Here is a 20,540-nt window from a genome sequence, read left to right on the forward strand (position 1 = left end):
AAGAGCTAATTTTAAGATGGGTCATGGCTAACTTCTGAGATGGATGAGAATAACATGGTTGTTTGTGATAAATCCAATCATGATCAAGAAAGTCGCCCTCTGTCCAGTGACTTATTCCAGTGCTCTCCTCTGGCACTTTATTTAATACTGCTATAGCTTCTCTACCCATTGCTCCCCTGCTAAGACATCCATAGATTTCATTAGCCTTTTGACCACATTTCAGTTGGTAAGTAGGTAATTTTTATTCGTGAGGAATCAACTAGAAATCTCTCAACAACAATACAAAAATTTAAAGAAGTATAAAAGAGAACATGTATAAATAGAAAACTGGTCAATAATAAACAGTTTTGATACACTAAGGCTGACATTTTTCACAACTACTTACAATGTTACTCAAATTTACATCACAATAAGGGTTCAGAATTCAGCTGGTCTAAGAAACTGGACTGATATTTTCTAAAGGCATTTCTTGGGTGTCAATTTCCTTGCTATCCAAAAGCACTTTAGAGGAAGAAGTGCATGTGCTATGAGATTGTTTGAAGTGTGTCTCAGGACACTTCCAGTACATTAATTCATTTTCATACTATAGAGCCTAGGACATTTTTGTTTAAAAGAAAAACAGAGCAAAATCCACGTAGCTCTAGCCTGAAATTCATTTATGTCTAAATAGCTGTTTATTAATTCCCCCATAAAAATGACAATTTGCAACTAAACACTATTATGTTCACAGACTATTAAGGCCTAAAGGTTTAACTTCTAAGATTTTGCCCATCATTTTTACTTTGCACATGAAGACCTAAAGAAATTTACTAAATATGCAGATTTGCAATCTGATGGCCCAAATTCCACAAAGCATTGAATAATAGACATGTTTAAAAGCCTCTAAAAGACTTGGCTGACAAGGTGCTTATTTGATAAATAGGAAAGTTTTTTGTACCTGTGCTGGTCTTCAAAACAACATGGGCTGGTCTATTGCAAAAGCTCAGGAAAAGCCTGTACTTTACACTTTGTTCTTCAAGGACAAAGGCCACCCTATGAAACTGAAACACTGCAGCTGGAACCCTTTTCTGTGCCCGATGCTTCTCCTGCTGGTATCAGTCATGTTCCATAATCAGATAGTTCATGAGGTATAGGAGATGCCACAGAATAACATAGCTCATCACAGCTTTCACTTCAGTGGACACAGGCATTACTTATGTCCTGTGTCTAGTCTGTCATCAACATGGGATCTCTGGGTAGTGAATGTAGCTCTACTACTCTTGATTACATTTATATGAGGTGAGAAGAAGGAATTTCTAGGACATCTTGTTCCAAAGTCAATGTCTAAGGCTTGATTCCGTTGCTCATAAACATGTATCTAATGCCATCTGAGACTCCCCGGGCTATCTAGTGTTTTCTTTAGTTTTCCAGATGTAGCACAGGTCCTGCTGGAGAACTGTGCCCATCTGGAGGTAGCTGGAGGCAAGGTTGGACATTCCACTGTGCCCACATTGCCATATGGTACTTCTGTGTGAGCAAAGAATTTGTACACTATGCCTGAGCAAGAGTGACACCTCTAAAAGAGATTTTTTTTCTTACTCCGTTTCATTAATGACAAAGAGAATTAGATATCTAGATTAGATTTAATGACCTGAAACTGAGATCTACCCCACCCTGGCTATAAGAGTTTTTATTGTAGTTAGGTTGTCAGGAACAATTAAAAAAAATAATCAGATAACTTCTTCCGTAAATGCTTCCCATTTTGGGAATACTGAAGAACATAGTTGTTATATAAATCAAGCTCAGTATTTAGTGCTATGAGTAAGAACCATAGGTTTAAAAGGAACAAAAACCTGTTGAAGCCTACCAGTAAGCAATCTAGGTAATATGGCTGAATCAGCTGTATTATGCTATTAGATGTGATATGCATCTTTGTTATATGGTTCTTTGTTTATGTATTAAACCAACATGATTATAAAGTATATGACTACATCTATAATGATGTATGTAGACTTAAAAAAAGTTAATACTTATGCAAAATATGTCAATAATTTAAATGTTCTGTGGGATTAATGAAAGGGCTAGAACAAGTTTTTCCAGTCTTAATGTGTCCTTTAAAACCTCCAGTGTCACAAGAAGGAAGTTACAATAAGAAGAAAAACCACCTTTCAGTATAACACTTCATCTGAAAAATTGGTCAAATACTTTACAGAATAATCAAATCATATTATTGATTTACAGATCTGGAATTATTAAAGAGAATAGAGAACCACTCTAAACACACAACACTTGACTTCCAGGAACATTCTCACTGAAATGCACATGTTGTTTTGAAAAATGTTCTTAAGTGATGAAATACTTAGAACTTTTGTAGGGTTTATGCAGAAAGTACCCACTGTGTCTTTGAGTATATCTTCTCAAATTAATTTTGATATTACTAAAAGTGTTGGACTTATATTTACTTAACCACTAGCAGGGTATGAGCTGAATAACAACAGTGAAAATGCTACATATACCTAACCATGTGCCTCAAATTTGACTTGAAGAACCTAAACTGAAGGAGGGGAAGGAGCCCTGGGTAATTTCTGTTGACTCAGACAAGATGCATATGATTGATACTGCTGTCTACATATTGGTTGGTAGAAACAGGTACTTGCACCCTCTCACTCTGAAATTAACTCAAGTTAATTTCATGTAGAGAATGGGTATAGAATATAAGAGAGAAAGGGAATTCAGTTGATTCAGGAAAATGCATAAAAACTGTTTTTATCAATCCTTAAGGAGCACTACTTAGGCAAGCAGCGCTACTGTTTCCCAAAAAGGAGGTAAGTAACTCCTGTTTACTCCAGAAGACTCTCAAAGTAAGTGCCCTGGACTCCTCACATTATGAAAAGGGTGGCCAGAAAAGTAGAAAATATCCCTACTGCAGCTGGACAGGGAGCCAGGGACCCTGGAATTGGAGACCAGGCAGGGCATTTTTGGCAGACGAACTCTAGTGGAATACATTAAATCAGCCAGTTGCCTCTGGTGAGTCACACTGAACCAGCATTTAAGCCCCAGTGGCCATTGTCTGTCTCCTACAATTTCTGTAGCAATTGTGGCCAGACAGAAGTGCAGCCCTACTCCCTGTTACGCCGATAACAATGTCGCATCCCTGTTTGTGAATGGAAGCCAGTCTCTGTCAAAAGAGTATTGGATAGTGTGTGAGAAAAGCATGAAATAACACTCCAGCTACGATTCACATTCATGTGTCTCTGTCAGCTCTGAGTTATTCTTCACATTGTGCCTGGTACAGGATGAAATGCAAGTCAAAAAGGGAGGATAGCTTACCTCTCGCTACAGACCATATGGATATGAGGATCTGCATGCTCTGTGGCTCTCCATACTCCATTGGAAAGTGTTGTTCATATGTGACAGTATATTCATAACACACAGGCATCCCCTGCTATCCACTGAGAATGCGTTCCTGGAAAGTGTGATGGATAGTTATTCAACAGGAGGGGACACTGTGCAGGGTTTTGGGAAATACACACAAGTTAACTACATGGGTACAGTGACACACAGAGACAGTATGCCAGTATGCTGTGGCAATAAGGTCTTTCCCCTCATTCTAGTAACACTACTCGAAAACACGAGGTCTTGATGGTATGAGTGAAGAAGGATGAGAGATGCTGCTGCATAGCTACACACACTATTCTCAGTGTATTTCTTCTAGTGTTTGTGTGACACACAAAAAGTATATTAGTGAAATATTTAAGATGTTATATTGTAGTCTATTGTGTCTATATTCTAAGCAGATATTTTAACACAGGCAGGTATTTGGCAAGAACATTTCAGTGTGACTTGATGGCTCATGGTAGTCTTGGTGGAAGGAAAAAATTATGACAGGATTTAGCAGAGCACGATGTGAAATGACTGATAATGAACCTCCAGAATGCAGTAGAAAAATGACAAAAACTCTGGAGTTGTTCCCCTGAGGTCTGATATGCACTTCTATGTGCTGTATAACATGCAACACTTCATCTTGAATGCACCTCATACAGAAGAGCTCATTGCAAGTCTGGTAGCAGTAACACTAAAAGCACAAGGCCGTACATTTTCCCCAGAATACAATTATTTCCCATTCCACATCATCTTGTTTTATTACTTGTTACTGTCTTTTATCCTCACCTTGTTTAGAAAGGCTTGAAATCACTTATAACCTAACTGGAAAGTGAATTGAGACATTTGGTTGTTGTGACCACGACTTTTGAAACCACCGTGCTGTATACTTCTTTATATAGGTACCTTTGACTGTGACACTGCTGACGTGGTGAAATCTCGAAATATTTGAGATTATTTCTTCAGATGGCTTGAACTGGAGAAATGCTCCAAATTCTTTAGCCCAGAGCTCCCTGCACAGCTCCATGATACCAGAGCACAAAGCCTCCTTGTGCTCGTGCTAATGCAAACAGCCTGTGCTGTGATACTGCAAGCACACATATGCACAATATAATGTGCTGGTACTGTAGATATATTGCTGTTGGTATTTTCCTGTAGTCCTAGAAAGAACAGGGAAATTCTCTCATCAAGCTCTGTTCCTCGTAACTACACTATTACTCACACATGATTCTTATGCTATTCATTGCATTCCTTGGTGCAGCAACACTGTTTCTATTGTTTAAGAGACAATGTGGATGGGATTCATCTTCCATAATTGTAAATGTTTATGGCTGGGCTAGGCTCCCTTTAGACTCCCTTTATAGATGATGAAAAATAAATGAACTCTTTTAGAGTATGGTTCATATGACTCGAATTTCAGATGTCTGCTTTAAGATGAGTTGTGTTCCAGAAGTGTCCGTGCCTCTCCATCAACTGTAAAGGGAATTCAGATTGCTAACTCCAGTGACATGGTCTACAATATTTATATCTATATTTATCAGATGAATTTTGCTCTTTGTATATTGCTGGGTTGTGGTTGGTTGTTGTTTTGGGGTTTTTTTTCCACTGAGATTTGATTTGACTTTACAATATAGAAATAGGGATTTATTTTTGCCTGATAACCACCTTCAGTAGAAGTAACTTAGTGAACCCTTGGAAGGGTCCTTCTTTTTCTTGTTCTCATGCATCTACTCTCACGCCATGGGAAAAATTGTGGAGTTTTAATTTTGGTGGGGGAAGGCTGAAGTGCTACTGATACTTGTGGGCCTACAGAATAGCAATCTAAGCCTGTAAATATGCAGATTACCTCCTAGGATAAACAATATATTTTGTGGTCAACACTTACAAAACTGAAGGGATCCCCTCCCCCTTTCACTCTGGGATACATTGCTGTCTATCATCTGGCACTTGTGGTGGTGGAAGAACTGCTCTCCCCATTGCCTACGTGAGGCTGTAGCAGGCAGCCCTCTCCTGCCCTGCATGCTGGTGTAAAAAGGCTGATAGTGCTTCACAGATCACCCCAGTGCCTCCTTCCTACAGTTTAAACTCTTCCTGGCTTTTGTTTCTTTGTGTGTATGGTCTGTGTGCTGGAATTCGCTAGGTGCCTTTATCTGGATCTCAGCAGCTTACATAGATGCGATGTAGATGAGCTGCTGCTGTGAAATCAGAGATCCTAAGGATATGTTCTACACGCGTTTATTTGTGCAGATGTTGCCCTTCACTACCTCATCTGAAACTCACTGCCATGAAAACATTGAATGGTCCAGTTGCTGAAAGTCCTCCACCCTGGTATTTTCAATACCTCTTCCCTGGAATGAACTGTGTAAACCATCCCCTTCCTGAATCAGCTGCATAGCAGATGCTACTGTAATTGGATTTGCACAAAGCTGAGATTGTCAGTTCTGGTAGGTTTCTTCATAGTTCTATGAAATTATTATCTGTACTGTAAGATCTTCATACATTCATCAGTTTCCATCTAGCGTTACTCCACACATGCAGAACTAATGCTTTGGATGCCTATATTAAGCACGTAACACAGACACTGTAGCAACCTTCAGGCGAAAGATACTACCATAAAAACGTGCTCACTAACTCACCTCCTTAACCTTCCTGCAAGCTTTCCATGTTCTCCTATCCATACAGTCTCCACTTGTGGATTGTTGGCATTGTACATGACTGAAGGGGAGACAACTAACAGGAAGAACCTGGTAGAGAACACATTTTTTCACCCTTTTGGCTGTAACTGCACATTGCGCACTAGTTGCAGAACACAAGCACATAGTTATTTTATCTGTATATGTAACACATAAAGAAGTTTAAAAATGTATATCTGTTGTCTGCCAGTTGCTGAAATCACTGCACTTTGGAATATCTAGCACACATTATATTACAATAAGGGCTAGAAATGTCCTTAAGTTAGTGTGTGTGTTTGTTGTTTGTTTTTTCATACACTTAAGTATTTTTCTACATTTACAGGCACAGTTGAACCCCACTGTAGATCCTGCTTATAGAGCCTATTACTCAAACACACATTTCAATGTTCAAAGTAAATACTCTTTCCCTATTGCTGCCTGGATTTGTGTGAATATGTACCATGTAGGTTACCCACTAAAATCAGCTAGGGATTTTCTTTTGTGCAGTGTGATATGTAAATAGTATAATTTATCAATTTCCAAGGGGAGAATAAGATTGGTGTGTTATCAGATGTTTCTTTTAAGAAGTTGTATCATAAACAAATTTGTTTTATTTGACAAAACTGGGGCAGCAGTATACATAAAAAATTCATTGACATAAATGACTAGGACTTTGCATAGTCATAAAAAAATCCATTCCTCCAGATGGCATTGAGAGGTCTCACTAGGAAAGCATAATGGGTTTCCTGACATGGTTTATGTGCAATATAAAAAGATAAATTATAGAATTGTAGAATTGCAGACTGGTTTGCATTGGAAAGGACCTTAAACCCTATCTAATTCCAACCTTGCTGTCATGGGCAGGGACACCTACCACTAAATAAGTTTGGTCAAAGCCCCATCCAACCTGGCCTTGAACACTGCTAGGGAGGGGGCATACAAAAGTTTTCTGGGAAACCTGTGCCAGGGCCTCATCACCCTCATAGTGAAGATTTTTTTCCTTATATCTAATCTAAATCTACTATCTTTCAGTTTAAGTCCATTATCTCTTGTCCTGTCACTACATGCCCAGCTTACTTGGAGGCTCCCGGCAGATACTGACAGTCTGCTATAAGGTGTTCCCAGAGCCTTCCCTTCTCCAAGCTGAACAAGCTCAACACTCTCATCCTGTCTTCATTGGCATGCCCAGCCTCCTCTGGACTCACTGCAACAGTTCCATGTCTTTCTTGTCCCAGGGATCCCCAGAGCTGCAGGCAGTACTCCAGGTGGGGTCTCACCAGAGCAGAGGGCAGATATGCCCTGACCAACAGTTATAGTTGATAAAATGATTGTTAGAGATGAAAATACATACAGGATAACAAATAATTCTTCCTTTACCTTGGGATGGCAGGAGGTTGCTTTTTTCCTGATATGCCTTATTTTTGTGGCCATTATGGCTCGTTTGACAACTACAAAACCCCAGAAAACTTAGATGCACCATAGAAAAAGGTATTTTTTCAGCTCTACTATGATCCAAGACTTGCTCAATAAAAATAATCCCAACTTCTGATAACCTAGAAGCTGAAACTACTATAGTATGTACAAATATGTATCTACAGTATGCGTTGGTTGCACAAAATTAGAGGATGGGCTAATGAAAGTCCCACTGGCCCAGATTTTACTTACATGAAAATTATTTCATTTAAGGCCACTTCTGTGTCAGTCCGGAGGAACATATAAGAAATTATAATAAAAAAAAGCAAACATGCAAAGTAATACCCCCCACTGGAATTATATAATATATTAACATTAATAATGTTATGTTAAACTTTAGCTATACAAATTGTTTTGCACTGTTAACGTAGATGCCTTCCATCTCTAAAGCATCTTTAAAAATATGAGGGGGTTTTACTATGGCTATCAACTGACAGTGGTCTTCTAATCCCAGTCAGTAGGGAAATGTCTATTCTGTTTAATCCTTAATTTCTGGATAGCTCCCATGTGCTCAACTTCACTTGTTTTCCATTTCACAGACTGAGTTTACTTTAACTGAAACTGCCAAGCTGTAATTCAGTTCTTAACTAGATTTGTGGTGGTGAAGCAGAGGATAATATAAAAGGGCAGAACTTATTGGCATGAATCATCATCACTCTTTATTGCACGCTTGAACCTACTGGGTAGGAAAAGTTATTAAACTGAAAGATGTATCAGAGCTTCCTGAATTTGTCAGGATGGCCACCTTAAATTTCTGGAAAGGCTGATGTGCTCAATTCACAGTCAGTCCTCATGAATGGTTGCAAGAATGTAGGTGGTATTCCAGGTTAAGCTCCACAAGGGACAACAGCTGGGGTTGTGTACACCACATGACAATGGTACACATTAAGGGCTAATGTGTAGAAGGCAAATAGTCATGGCAAAAATGATACTTACCTGTTACTCCTGTGAGTGGGACACAACCACATCTATTTGGTCACTGCGTGTTAAACACTGGCATAAAAAATATTTGCTGCTAGAAGGGGAAGAGAAGTCCAGAATCTATTTTTATTTTTGAATAGACAGGTCAGTAATAGTAACTAGTTTTATTGAAATTCAAACAGGGCTAAACCATGAATTGCATGTCAAACAAGTAAGTGAAAACAGTACGGTTCCTGGAGTGAAAAGATGTTCATTATTTAATGTAAGACCATGAAGAATTAGGTATAATTGCCATTTGTGGAATAAAATCTCTTTTGCAAAAAAATTCCTTAGTGGTAGGAACATAGAGAAAGGATAATTACAAGCTCAAACACAGGAATCCCTATTGCACCATGGTATCATGAGAAATCTGTGAAGTTTCTGCATTATAAGTGGCACAACTGTTGGCTCCAGTGTTGCTATGGTCTGGAATCCTGAGAAGGAGCAGGAATTCACAGTCGGAGTGGATTAAGAGTGGCAATTCTGTGGTTATGTACAGAGGTGGGAATAAAATTGCATTCAAGGAGAATAAACCAAAATGACACTCTTAGCAATAAGTGGCTGTCAAAGGAATTATACTTGTAGAAATGCAAAGTGTAGTTTTACCAGTAAATGTCCTTGTGTAAGCCAATCCAAAGACCTACCTTTTTGTCTACTGAAAAAAGTTGGGATTGGACAAGTTTTGAAACCAAATTTGATTGTCATTTTTAAATTACTAAATCTTTGCATTCAGTAAATTTATGCAAAAGATGCTGGTTATTTCTGGATTTCTCTTGGAATTTTGTAGGGTATTCTTTCCACTTTATGTTAACCCAATGGATAAACCTCAATTTCAAACCTTTTCTTTTACTGGTGTTTTGTGCTGACTACTGAAATTATTTTTAAGGACTCCTCTGAAATTCCTTTCAAGAATATCCTACTCGAAAGGTAACACACTGTGACACTTCTCATAGGCTAATTTTCAGATGATTGTTTCTATTTTGTTAAGCTCTCAACTTTCATAACAAAATACAACCACCAATATATGCACGCGATACTTGTATTTTCTGATAATGTGTATTTATTTGTATCCAGAAATACAAATGTTAGGATCAAAATACGAATATAAATAGTATTCTAGACACACAGCCCTACTCCTTAACACAAAGTAAACTGGAATGGACATGGTTGATAAGGGAAAGTCATTGTCTGAGAACTTGAGATGAAGCACACGAGTGTTTGACTTTTCTGGTTAGGTCAGTCTGGGGGATCACTAAGATGGCTATCTAACTCAGAATGACATACTGGTACTAGTGCTACCTGTATTATTCAAGGCACATTGGGCACATAATTGTACTTTCATTTCACTATGACATCACAAGCTGCACTGCTAGCAAAGAAATCACACACCCCTAAGAAAAAGTTAGGAAGGAAGGATAATTAGAAATCTAAAATTTTATTTGTGTTCTATAAGAAAGTTGAATTTGGCACATAGTTGGCAGTTTTTATGTGATTCCTAAAATTGCACTCACTTAAAATAAAAAAAATAGTCCATATGTTGTCACGTTGGGGGAAAATATTTTGAGAGGAGTATATTGAGAGTTTAAAACAGGATTATATGAGGTGGTGGATGAGTGCCTGTGATAGTGACAGATTGGGCTCAGATTCCCTCCGGACTGGCGTTCCTACTTGTGACAGCCACACTTTAACACATGATCTATTGTTGGCACTGTGTATGAGCCTAGATGACAATAAAGTAACAGGACTCCTTAATGACTACCAAAGAGAATACAGAGGACCGATACTGAAATCTCTCTGCACAAGGTTTCCTCTTGCTGTTCAGAGGAGCATTGTTTTGTGGAAGGTTATTCCAAAATTCTGTTTCCTTTGGAACACTCTGTCTGGCAGCGGCATACTTCCCTGGTCTTCCTGTCAGATGCAATTATTTTATCAGCTTTTATCAGCTTTCCATGACTTCAACAGCAGCTTATACAACAAAGATCCTACGTGGTCTATAAGTATGGAATATACTCTGTAGCACATTTGTTTGCCAGCAGGTTGGTTTAGGTATGTTTTTGTTTGGGGTTTTTTTGGGTTTTTTTTTTTTTTCAAATATGTCAACAATATCAGTATCTTTAACCATTTTATATTAATTTACAATTCAGAAATTTTGGCATTTCTTAGCTCTAGGCCTCATTTTAAGCATGTACATTTCAAATCTTACTTTAAGTATTTAAGTTACAAATCTGTTCTTCACAAGCTTTGAAGCCAGTCAATAGATAGTGAACCCTACCAGAACAATCCGAAACTCTTCCTGTCTGTGTGTAAGAATATTTTAACTTAAACCGCTCTTCTGGTCAATGATCTTGATTAATAAGGAAGTTTCTGACTCAGACCTATAGATCTTTTTAAAACTTGCAATCATAACACAGTTTCCATAACAAGCAGTCACCAACTTCAGTGTGATATTTCACTCTTTGTATTTTAAAATAAACTGTGTCAGAAGAGCTTCATCTCTCCCAAACACTGCCATAGGCTGCAAGAAGGTAGAGAGACATTAGGAGTGTATTTAGCGTGGTATTAAGCACTGAAGGGAGCGCCTGGCCTCCTGTATAAGAAGCTCTGCAGTCTGGCTTTGCCCTCCAAGTAAAGCTGAGTTACATGAATGCTGAGTTACTTGACACCAGACAGGCTGTTGTGGCTCCTCTGGCTAGTGTCCTTTGTTACCTAGATAAAAGATTACCTGGCAAGTAAGCAACTGTAAGAGTGCCTGGTTTGCCTGGGACTTGAGTCCTTGAGAACATCTACCCTCAGACGTATGAATAAACATAACCACATGTCTTATGCCGTCTCTACTTTATCCTTCATAAAATATGCTTCATAGCAAATGATTAGAAGATCAAAATGCATGTTTTGATGGAAAATACAAAATTCTCAGGTGTCCAACTCTGAGGCACTGAACTTCATGATGAATTTTATTATCTAATTTCACATACATTTTAGGAAAACCCTTGAGGACTCCAGATGCATACAGACACTGACTTGAGGACCCACAACAAAAAGAAAAATTAAAAGAAAGTAAAATCTTGAGAAAGGAATACATAATCACAGATCTTTGTTATCTCCCTTGAGGAATATCATCGGACACTGAACAAGTGTTTGAAGTCAGTTGCAATCAAAAGTAACTTTAAGAACAGCTGGTAGGTAAATGGGATGCTTAGAACAATATTTATCCCTAATTCAGGATTTATAACCCTATAACAGTGTTATAGGGTAGCATATCTCTTTGAGTTACCCACCACAGGTATGGTGTACAAAAATTTACTGTTTAACTTGTCAAAGCAATTCAGTTAGAGATATTTTTTTTTTCTGTTAAAACATCTTCATTTTAGATATAAAACATAATTTTGGCTTCAGTAACAAAACCAATGGCTAAATGATGAGGAAAGTAGATTATCTATTGTTTTCTTTGTTGTCCAGACAAACCATGGATCCCAGGGGAAAGGGTAAAACTATTAAGGCCACTGAGTCTTAAAGGAAGGCCTTCATTTTTCACATATACACTAGAACACTTCAAGAAGACAACATGGTAAATCATAAGAAAGTTGTAGGCATATTAATACACTATAATACTAATGAAGCTATACTTTTTTTGGTATGGAAGTGTTTCAGTGTAAGTTTTCAGTGTGGAAGTGTAAGTTGAGCAGATTTTGTGCTTCCCAATTGTACAAGTGAAGGGAGAGATGGAGGGAGTATCTCAAATTAACTCCAAAAACCCCAAAAAGCTCTACAGGAGAAAGAGCCTCACCTTTCAGCTGTATAAATGCATTCTCAATGCATAGTTTGTATTTTGCCTATTTTAAACAGTCTTCTGGGAAGTGACCTGGATGAGGTATAGATCAGCTTTGAGTTTATGCTCATCTTTTGGTGGAATGAAGCTGCTGAGTGGAGAAGGAAGGATTCTGCTAAACTGCTGATATCTCACTGCAGTTTTCTTGTTACTTAAGAATCCTCCAGACTGCTTAAAACAAACAAACAAACAAAAAAACCCCAAAAACCCACCAAAAGTCTGACAAATGCTCATTATGTAAATTGAAGACATCTGGAATATTGGTCACACACTGGTGCTCAGGAGACGCTCCAGCAAGGTCATTGTCTTTCTAACTCTCTGGAGATGAATAGTATATCCTTCAATATCAAGAAATGCGAAAGGCACTAATATAAGAGGCACAAAGATTTCATTGTAAGCAAGAATAATAACATACCTTGAAAAAAAAAATCTAATTGTGTGGGCAGCTAAGATTACGGGATATGACTTGCCTTTTCTTAGTGCTTTAGGGAAACACAGAAAAAGCAGCCAATGGGAAAAGCACAGTCAAAAAGCACAGTCAGTAATGGACAGCCTTTACAAGTTGCAGTGGGTACTTCATTTTACACCTTTGAATGTAACACCAGCCTTCCACATTGTAAAGCTAATGAAATCTGTCTTAAAATATTGGGATTCCCTTCCCACAGAATCAGCAGTACAGGAACTATGGTCTTCTGAGAGTTGTCTTGCACCTGGTCTCCTGAAGCATGGAGAGGGCAGAGTCATTTTTATAGATGTATGGTGATATTTGGTGTAAAAAGCAGGTCAGCATCCTTCCCTTCATGAAAGGACAGCGGTGATTTGCAGTAAATTCATGCAGCCAGATGAGCTTTTAGACTGAGACACATTAGGGCTGCAAAAGTGTTTGAGATAGTAATCTATGTGAGTTATTTGGCAGGATGCTTCCAGTTCCAGAAATATAATTTCCTATCAGCTAAAAACTCATGTGTCACTGTTATCCCAGCTGATGAATGTGCAAACTGCCAGGTGGATGATTTGGAATTAACTGTGGGTAGTTGGTGGGAAGAATTGAATAACAGGAGTGGGACAGATAAGAACTGCAGAGCAATAAAAAATAATTTCTTCCTCCTTTTTTAGCTTCACTACTTATTGCTGTCTCCATGAAGATAGTTCTGGAGTTTTGTGATTCTTCCTGCTGTAATTTTTATCATTTTTATTGTTATGTACACTATACCAATATACAGTTGAGAGTTGATGAAGGAGAAAATGAGCATCTGAAAGAGAAGATAGGTTATCAAAATGCCTGAGATGTTTTACTCTACAGCCGTACTTCTTGATTAAAAGGTTACATTAGAATTGTGTGGTATATGGCATCCTTCAGTTCCACATTACTGCTGGACATGGAAGCAGCATAAACTGGCTGCAAGTTTTTATACAATTCATCTTGGAAGCATGACTTAAAAGAAGGAACCGTCACTATGTTAGACATCAGGGACAGAAGAATTGAGAAGACTGAATTAAGGAGAATAGTATTCTTACACTTTCTTAATTGTCTGGAAAATTCTGTCCTCATTTCAGGAAAACACTGTTAGATCCTGGTTGCTTACCTAAACAAACCCTCACATTTTTTCTGTAACTTCAAAGACCAAAGAATATAATATGAACAGAATTAACTTTGTGGATTTACATAAATAGCCAAATGTGTTCATTTCGCTAGCCATTTGTTTTTGCCTTTCTCCATTCCTTTCCCTTCCTTGGAAGGGTAAATATAAACGATAAATAACCAAAGACAGTAGTTGAATAAATGCAAGTCTTGATTATTAAATTATCTGATAAGATGATGTTCTAAAGGCTACAATGTGGTTCTTATATTTCTCGTGGGACAGTGCACAGAAATCTTCATTTTTTTCAAATTTGTTAAAGAAGAAAAATAATATCTGGAGGTTAATGAAGATATTCTTACTACTACAGAAGAGTATGGCACATAGATATATGCAGACCACATACTATCTAGGTGTCTAGAATAATTTCATTTTGAATGATGCGGGGCCTAGGAAGCTCGATTTTCCTGATCCGTACATTTTCACAGTGGCTGCCAAAGCACAGAGCGGTGAAGCAGAGAGAGTAAACCACACAGCTAGGAATAAGCAGAGGAATGCATTCTGGACCTGCCAGTCTGCAGACGCTCACCTGGAATACAAATCAGTTTTTCAAACATAGCCCCAGAGTAGAAAATATTACATAACAGAGCATGTTCTCTGCTGTCAGTATAAGAGTGGAAGCAACTAGAGCCTGGAGATTCTTTCATGGTCAGGACCATGGAAACAAGTGGAATTTTATTCTTCCAACTTCTGCTTTGAAAACACTCAGAAAACAGGCATGAATGGACTTGTCAGAATCAATCTGCCGAGAAAGGATGTGATGGGATTGTGTGCTTCTATCAGGAATGGATAATTGTAAGAAGCAGTGTAGGAAAGTATATGCTCATCACCTAAAATCGGAATGTTTCTCTTCCACACTTACTTCCAGGATATTCACTCAAGTATGAAGCTGCTAAATAAACCTCGTTTTACCAGTTCAAGATGGAAGGCATGTCCTTGTGCCTCATCTGTCTCAATACTCCCACCAAAATGCATTGTGCAGAGGGTTTGCAGGATCGGGCCCCTAAAGGGTACTGTTTCCATTCTTTTATTTAAGCTTGAAATATTTCTAGTATTCTTGCAAAATATGGCTGAAAGTGGCTGTTAGACTAATTTATAGTTAGAGACCAGGATATTTAAATTCAATTCAATCACCTTCTTGCACTGCTAAAAATGTAACTCTTATTCTCAAATAAAATCTGTATTTCAAGTGTAGGACACACATTTGCAGAGTAATAAAGTTTACAGAGTAATTTGCTACTGAGAGTCAGCCAAAACTTCAACATGTGTTTTGAAATCAGAAGATTATAAATGATTTAGAAGATTTTTTGCTAAAAATAAGGTTTTGATCCCAAATTTTTTCTTCTCATTTGAAATTTGTCAGTCTTTAGAGAGCTAATTTTTCTTCCCCATCTAAACCCAGCTCTGTCTCTCATATTTTAGACAAGTGAAAAACAGAAGAAAGTATTTTGAATAACTACAGCTAACTTTTGTCTTAGTAATTTTTTTCCCCCAATTAAAAACTCACTGGAAGCACAGAGAAACAGCAATGACAGACAGTGATGTTTCAAAGAACATGACAGCATTTCTTTTCCTTTAGAATTACCATTGCAATAGCTTTTGCTTGTTTGCAGGATTTGACTTCTGAGGTTTGAAAAAGAATTGCTCTTCAACCACATCTACTGTTCATTTTTTATCATGTGTGGAAGAGACACACTTTTTTGAGATGATAAAATATTATTAGGTCCTCCATAAGAGGAAAAAAATAGAATTTTGTTTTAGGTATGTTTTAACTTCAATCATTTGTAACCGCTTGTCATCCAAAGGGTAGTGAAAAGCTGTTGCCATTTAGTTTTGAATCTGTTTTGTTTGCTTAATAACAACTATTGAGAAAGTCTGTAAAAGACATCATGTAGTTTAGTTCCACAAAACTAGTTTTTGAAAAAATTGGCAGTTTAAGAATTTAATGGTCAAAAGCTTGAAAAATACAAAAAAGCATTCTAGGGTAAAATATAGTTGGTAGTTTAGGAAAAAAATGGAAACAACCTTTTTCCTACATGTGGCAACTATTCCGTGTTTAATCCAAGTGTGACAATTGAGTTCTTGTAATGTACTATTCAAGTCAAAAGTGTTCCGTTCTCAGCTCAGACCCAGGGAACAACTGCCATGAAGAAGGACTGCAACATTTAATGTTATAGAAGGAACAAACAAAGTCCTTTGGCACACAGGTTTTTCAATTTTCTAAAATAACTTTGAGAGAAAAAAATAAGAATGCATGAGAGCACTTGTAGTAAATTGCAATCTGAAGAAAGTCACATATTCCTAGTGCTATTACATAGTGATTTTTACTCATGACCTATCAACTATGATCTGCTACAATGACACAAACAAGCAGAAATCTTGTCCTGCTTTGAGTACTTTAGAAATCAATGACCATCCTGTGTTTACCTGTGTTTAACCAGTCATAAAAAAGACAGTTAAAAGCTTGAAAAACAGTAGAAGTTCTGCCTACAGCTGCCTCAGAGATAGGCAAGTCTTTTATTTATATCAAAATAATAGCTTTCTTCTAACTTTGCCTTTTCACCTTAGTTAAAACCAATACATGTAGGTAAGTGGATAATTCCATGAATCCCAGACCTCTGCAGAAAGTACCGTCCATGTTTTGATCCCACCAGAGACATTTCCTACTGTCTTTTGGTAGTTTCTCTACAGCAAGCAGATCACCAATTAAATATTTCCCAAAACCTATGGGACATAGCTCAAGCAAGTTTAAATACAAATGAGTGGTTTCATCGGCTTCGGCTTACTTGCCAGTGCCAGTGTCTGTTGCTCTGAGCCTCAGGGATATGGCAGCATTTTGAAGAAAGTATGGGAATGAAAACAAAAGTAAAATTACATATTTAACCTTTGCCTGAATTGTGTATAGCTTCTATGCCAAGGGAGAATAGTAGAGATTCTAATGTACAATAATTATTCATAAACATCGCTTACACTACAAATTCAGCTGTATTTTTAAGAATCTTTTCGTTAAAATGAATAGCAGTAAGGAGAGAATTCTTCCATGTTTTTCTTTTTTCAGGCAATTACATATTAAAATTCTTCATCAGAAGGTTAATGGTGAAGGTTAATGTGGCCTTTGTAATTTGAGATGAAACTGACCGCGTCCTTCACTTTTTCTGCACTTTCACCATCCCTCCACAGTGTGAAAACACAGCAGTCTTCACCACTACAGGCAACATTTAAAGATAGAGGTATCCAACCCAGTAGACTAGGTTAAACAGCAGGAAGGATGTAGGAAAAAAGACCCTAGAGTAAGAGTCCAGTTCTAAGATGTCTATGTGAATTCGTCCTCTCCTCCATGAGCCTGATTTACACTCTTCATAACAACAGAAAAAGCTCTGGCAGTCTTTCCCATCCAGACATTCATAGACACATGCATCTTCGAATTCTTGCCAATACATGGCATTGTTCAACGTGATGACTGTAGTTGGTGGTCTCATATCAAGTACAGAATAATTCTGAGGAGAGAAAAAGAAACCAACAGTTTGATAAGCTTCCATGGATGATGCAGATCACAATTAATAATTGTGGGTGAAAAAAACCACAGCAGTTGAGAATAAGATGTTGATACTATAGGAATTCTAGATTTAGGATGCATCTTTCTTTCCCTCAAAAGATGCCTTTTTTTCAGATGAATTTCCATTGAGATATCGTGGAGTGGCATGTTAAATAATTCCAGGTTCATTTTCTACTTGGGAAACTGAAGCATATATTTCTTAGTAAACACTTTTTCACACTTAGGAGTTCACTTGCCTGTCAGTATATTATTTGCAAATCACTTTAAACACTTGCAGCTACTGCATTTAAGAAGGGATTCTGAAAAATAAAGATGTCCCTCCTCCCCATTTAATTACAGAACAATCTCCACTCTGTAGCTGTATTCACTGGCTCGTAACTTTACTGTGACTTTTAAAAACAGATATGGTCAACAACAGATAGTGATGATTTTAGTACAGGATTTCAAAATGTCACCCCAGGCACATCCCCTTAGTGCTTATCACACTAACCAGCCTCAGAAATAGGGCACTTTGATATCATGCGTTCTCTCAGTACCACTCGCGCCTACAGAGTTCTCCCTGTTTACACCATGTCAGCTTTTCTGTCACACCATTTCCTTTTCATGAGAGGTTCTTTCTCACAATAGTCTCCTCTCTCACTAAGCCACCCATTCTATCCTCACAAATGTCACCTCCTCCACTGGCATCACTAGGAAAGGTCTCGTCATCTTCGCTGCCTGTCTCCCTCTCCCCAACAAAGCAGACTCCAGCCCTGTCCGTGTGGTTTTCTCCACCTTGGGGGCCATTCCTCTCCCTGTGATTGCACTGAGCGTTGCCTTTTCCTGCAGGAGCATGCCAGGCATGTACTACCAAGATAGCCATGCCTCTGCATAATGACTGCTTGCATTCTGGAGGCTGCTCTGTGCCCCTGCTTCTACACCTTCTATACAAAATACGCAACATTTCCTCTTGAATGTGTTGGGGTGTATCGGAAAACTTTTGCTCAGTATGTGAAACGGGTCAGTGATATGCCTGATGTCCCTCAGGGGAAAATTTCAGTTATCTATTGACTTTGTTTTCTTTCTCCAAATCCTTTGGTGTGGCACATGATAATATTACCCATCTCATTAAAAAGGCTAAGCTGATGTGACATCCCTCTTCTTGGATGCTCACATCTCCAGCATACATAACTGCACCTGAACAATGGTCCTATGGTATCATCCAGCCAGTTACTCATCTCATCATAAGTAGATAGCTAAAATCTCTCAGGTGCACTGTGCTGTGGACTGTAAATGGATTCCAGTTTAGGAACAGATAATTACAAATCTATTTGCTGTGAATGACTTTATCTCTGAGATTAGATGACACAAATTACACCCTCATGGTCTTTTCTCTCATTTGTAATGTTTCGGGTAGCTGGTATCTGAGCTTTACAAACTGTTGCCACATGGAGAAGGTCTAAGATTATTGTACGATCAATCAGTTTTTTACTTTGGAGAGAAAAACAAAAAGACTAAAGTATGCATGGAATTCTGCTACACCACTGTGTCACATATTGTTCATTTCTTGCAGGTCTTTATGAAAAATTCCTACTCAGAGACTGAATTTTTTTATGCTGGCTACAATATTGATCTTAAAAAGAAGAAACGATAATTTAGATTTCTCCAGATGATTTTGGTAAGTGAAGAGAAATAAGTGTCCTGGTTCTGCAAAGGAAACTTTCTCATCTATCAATAGTCTGGGTTGTTGTTTTTTTTTTTTTGTTGCTGTTGTTTTGTTATACCAGCTGTCTGCTCAGGAGAGGAGACAAAAGAAATACCCTGATAATACAGATAATCTGGTTGCTTTAATCTCTGTCAGCTAGGAAGGGTCCTGAAGTGACTAGATACCAGGTGAAGGTGAAGGACACACTCACTGTGTCCTGTGAGTCCTGCTGAGAGTGGTTTAGACACAGTGGACATCAGCCCACTGCTGCTTGAGAGATTTGGCAAGGCAAGGCGCTTCTCAAGTGCCTTGGATAAGGCAGTTAAGATGAGGTGATAAACATTCCTAAGAAAATTATTTTAGACGTGGTTTCAGTGTGTTCTCCAGAGGGAAAAACACAAGGAAGGATTATCTGATTATGGATTTGCTAAGATTAATACATTTCACCTTTCAGGTGGCATCACTGCAAGGCTGGAACATACAAGATGATATCTCAAGACTCAGGGAAACTGCTTCTTTTATGCTGGGTATGCTTCAATTTGAACATGGAAGTTGCTTACATATACAACAAGACCCTGCTCAATATCTGCCTTATAGCAATAAAACAAAAAGAGGAAGTAAAAAAATTTGAAAATGTTACTTTCCAAGCAGATCAGTGTTAAACCCTATTGTCATTTTAATTGTGTCTCTTTTTCCTTTTCCTTTTTAACTAGGAAAAAAAGGAAGAGCTGCTACCCAGTCAATGTGCCTTATTAACTTCATCTTTTAGAAAAGTCTATCCAAGGAATGACAGCAGTAGCAAATCTAAAAATGCAATGCTTGCAGTAAACCATTCATTGTCAATAAGCAGACTTTCAGAGCTATATGACCTCTTTAAATACATGAGAAAGCTCAGCTAAAAAGAAAAAGAAGTGCATAATATTTTTTTTGTAAAAGATAAGGTGGAAACATGGAGCTAGCCATTGTAAATGAGAAACTTCAGCATACCTAAAACAGAAAATGCAAAGGCAATGGTTTAGTTCTATCCCTGTTCTTATTTGGATCAGCCAGCTCTGAAGAATGCCATCCAACCAGCTGATTAACTGTCCCTCTGCATGCTTTATGTTTATATATATTATAGTATGTATTCCAGTTTCAGATTTCGTATGACTTGGAGACACGATTTTGTGTTCAGTTTTAACTTTATTACCCCTGTACAAATATAAATAATTATCTAGAGGTTTGGGGAATAGAATTTATTCCATTTGTAGATATACAACTAACTGTGTTAACTGTGCCTACACTATTTGAAAAATCCACCTGAAAGCTAGCTAAAGATTTTACAGATAGGCATAAATTAATTATTTTCTATGAAACTCAGCTAAAA

The 20,540-nt window shown here is 37.8% G+C and overlaps 1 protein-coding gene across 1 annotated transcript in view; it reads right to left on the reverse strand.

Annotated features, from left to right (window-relative positions):
* Nucleotides 1-17,152: 17,152 nt before the first annotated feature.
* GABRG3 (gamma-aminobutyric acid type A receptor subunit gamma3) overlaps nucleotides 17,153-20,540 on the reverse strand; it is a gene marked incomplete at both ends in the record, with an annotated part of 334,257 nt that continues 330,869 nt past the window's right edge. Inside the window, one exon of the mRNA XM_084276526.1 lies at nucleotides 17,153-17,431. Within this exon, the coding sequence (XP_084132652.1) occupies nucleotides 17,153-17,431 (279 nt within the window). The remainder of the gene's footprint in view (nucleotides 17,432-20,540) is intronic.

Source organism: Gallinula chloropus, assembly GCF_964237585.1.
Source record: "Gallinula chloropus genome assembly, chromosome: 1".
Lineage (NCBI taxonomy): Eukaryota > Metazoa > Chordata > Aves > Gruiformes > Rallidae > Gallinula > Gallinula chloropus.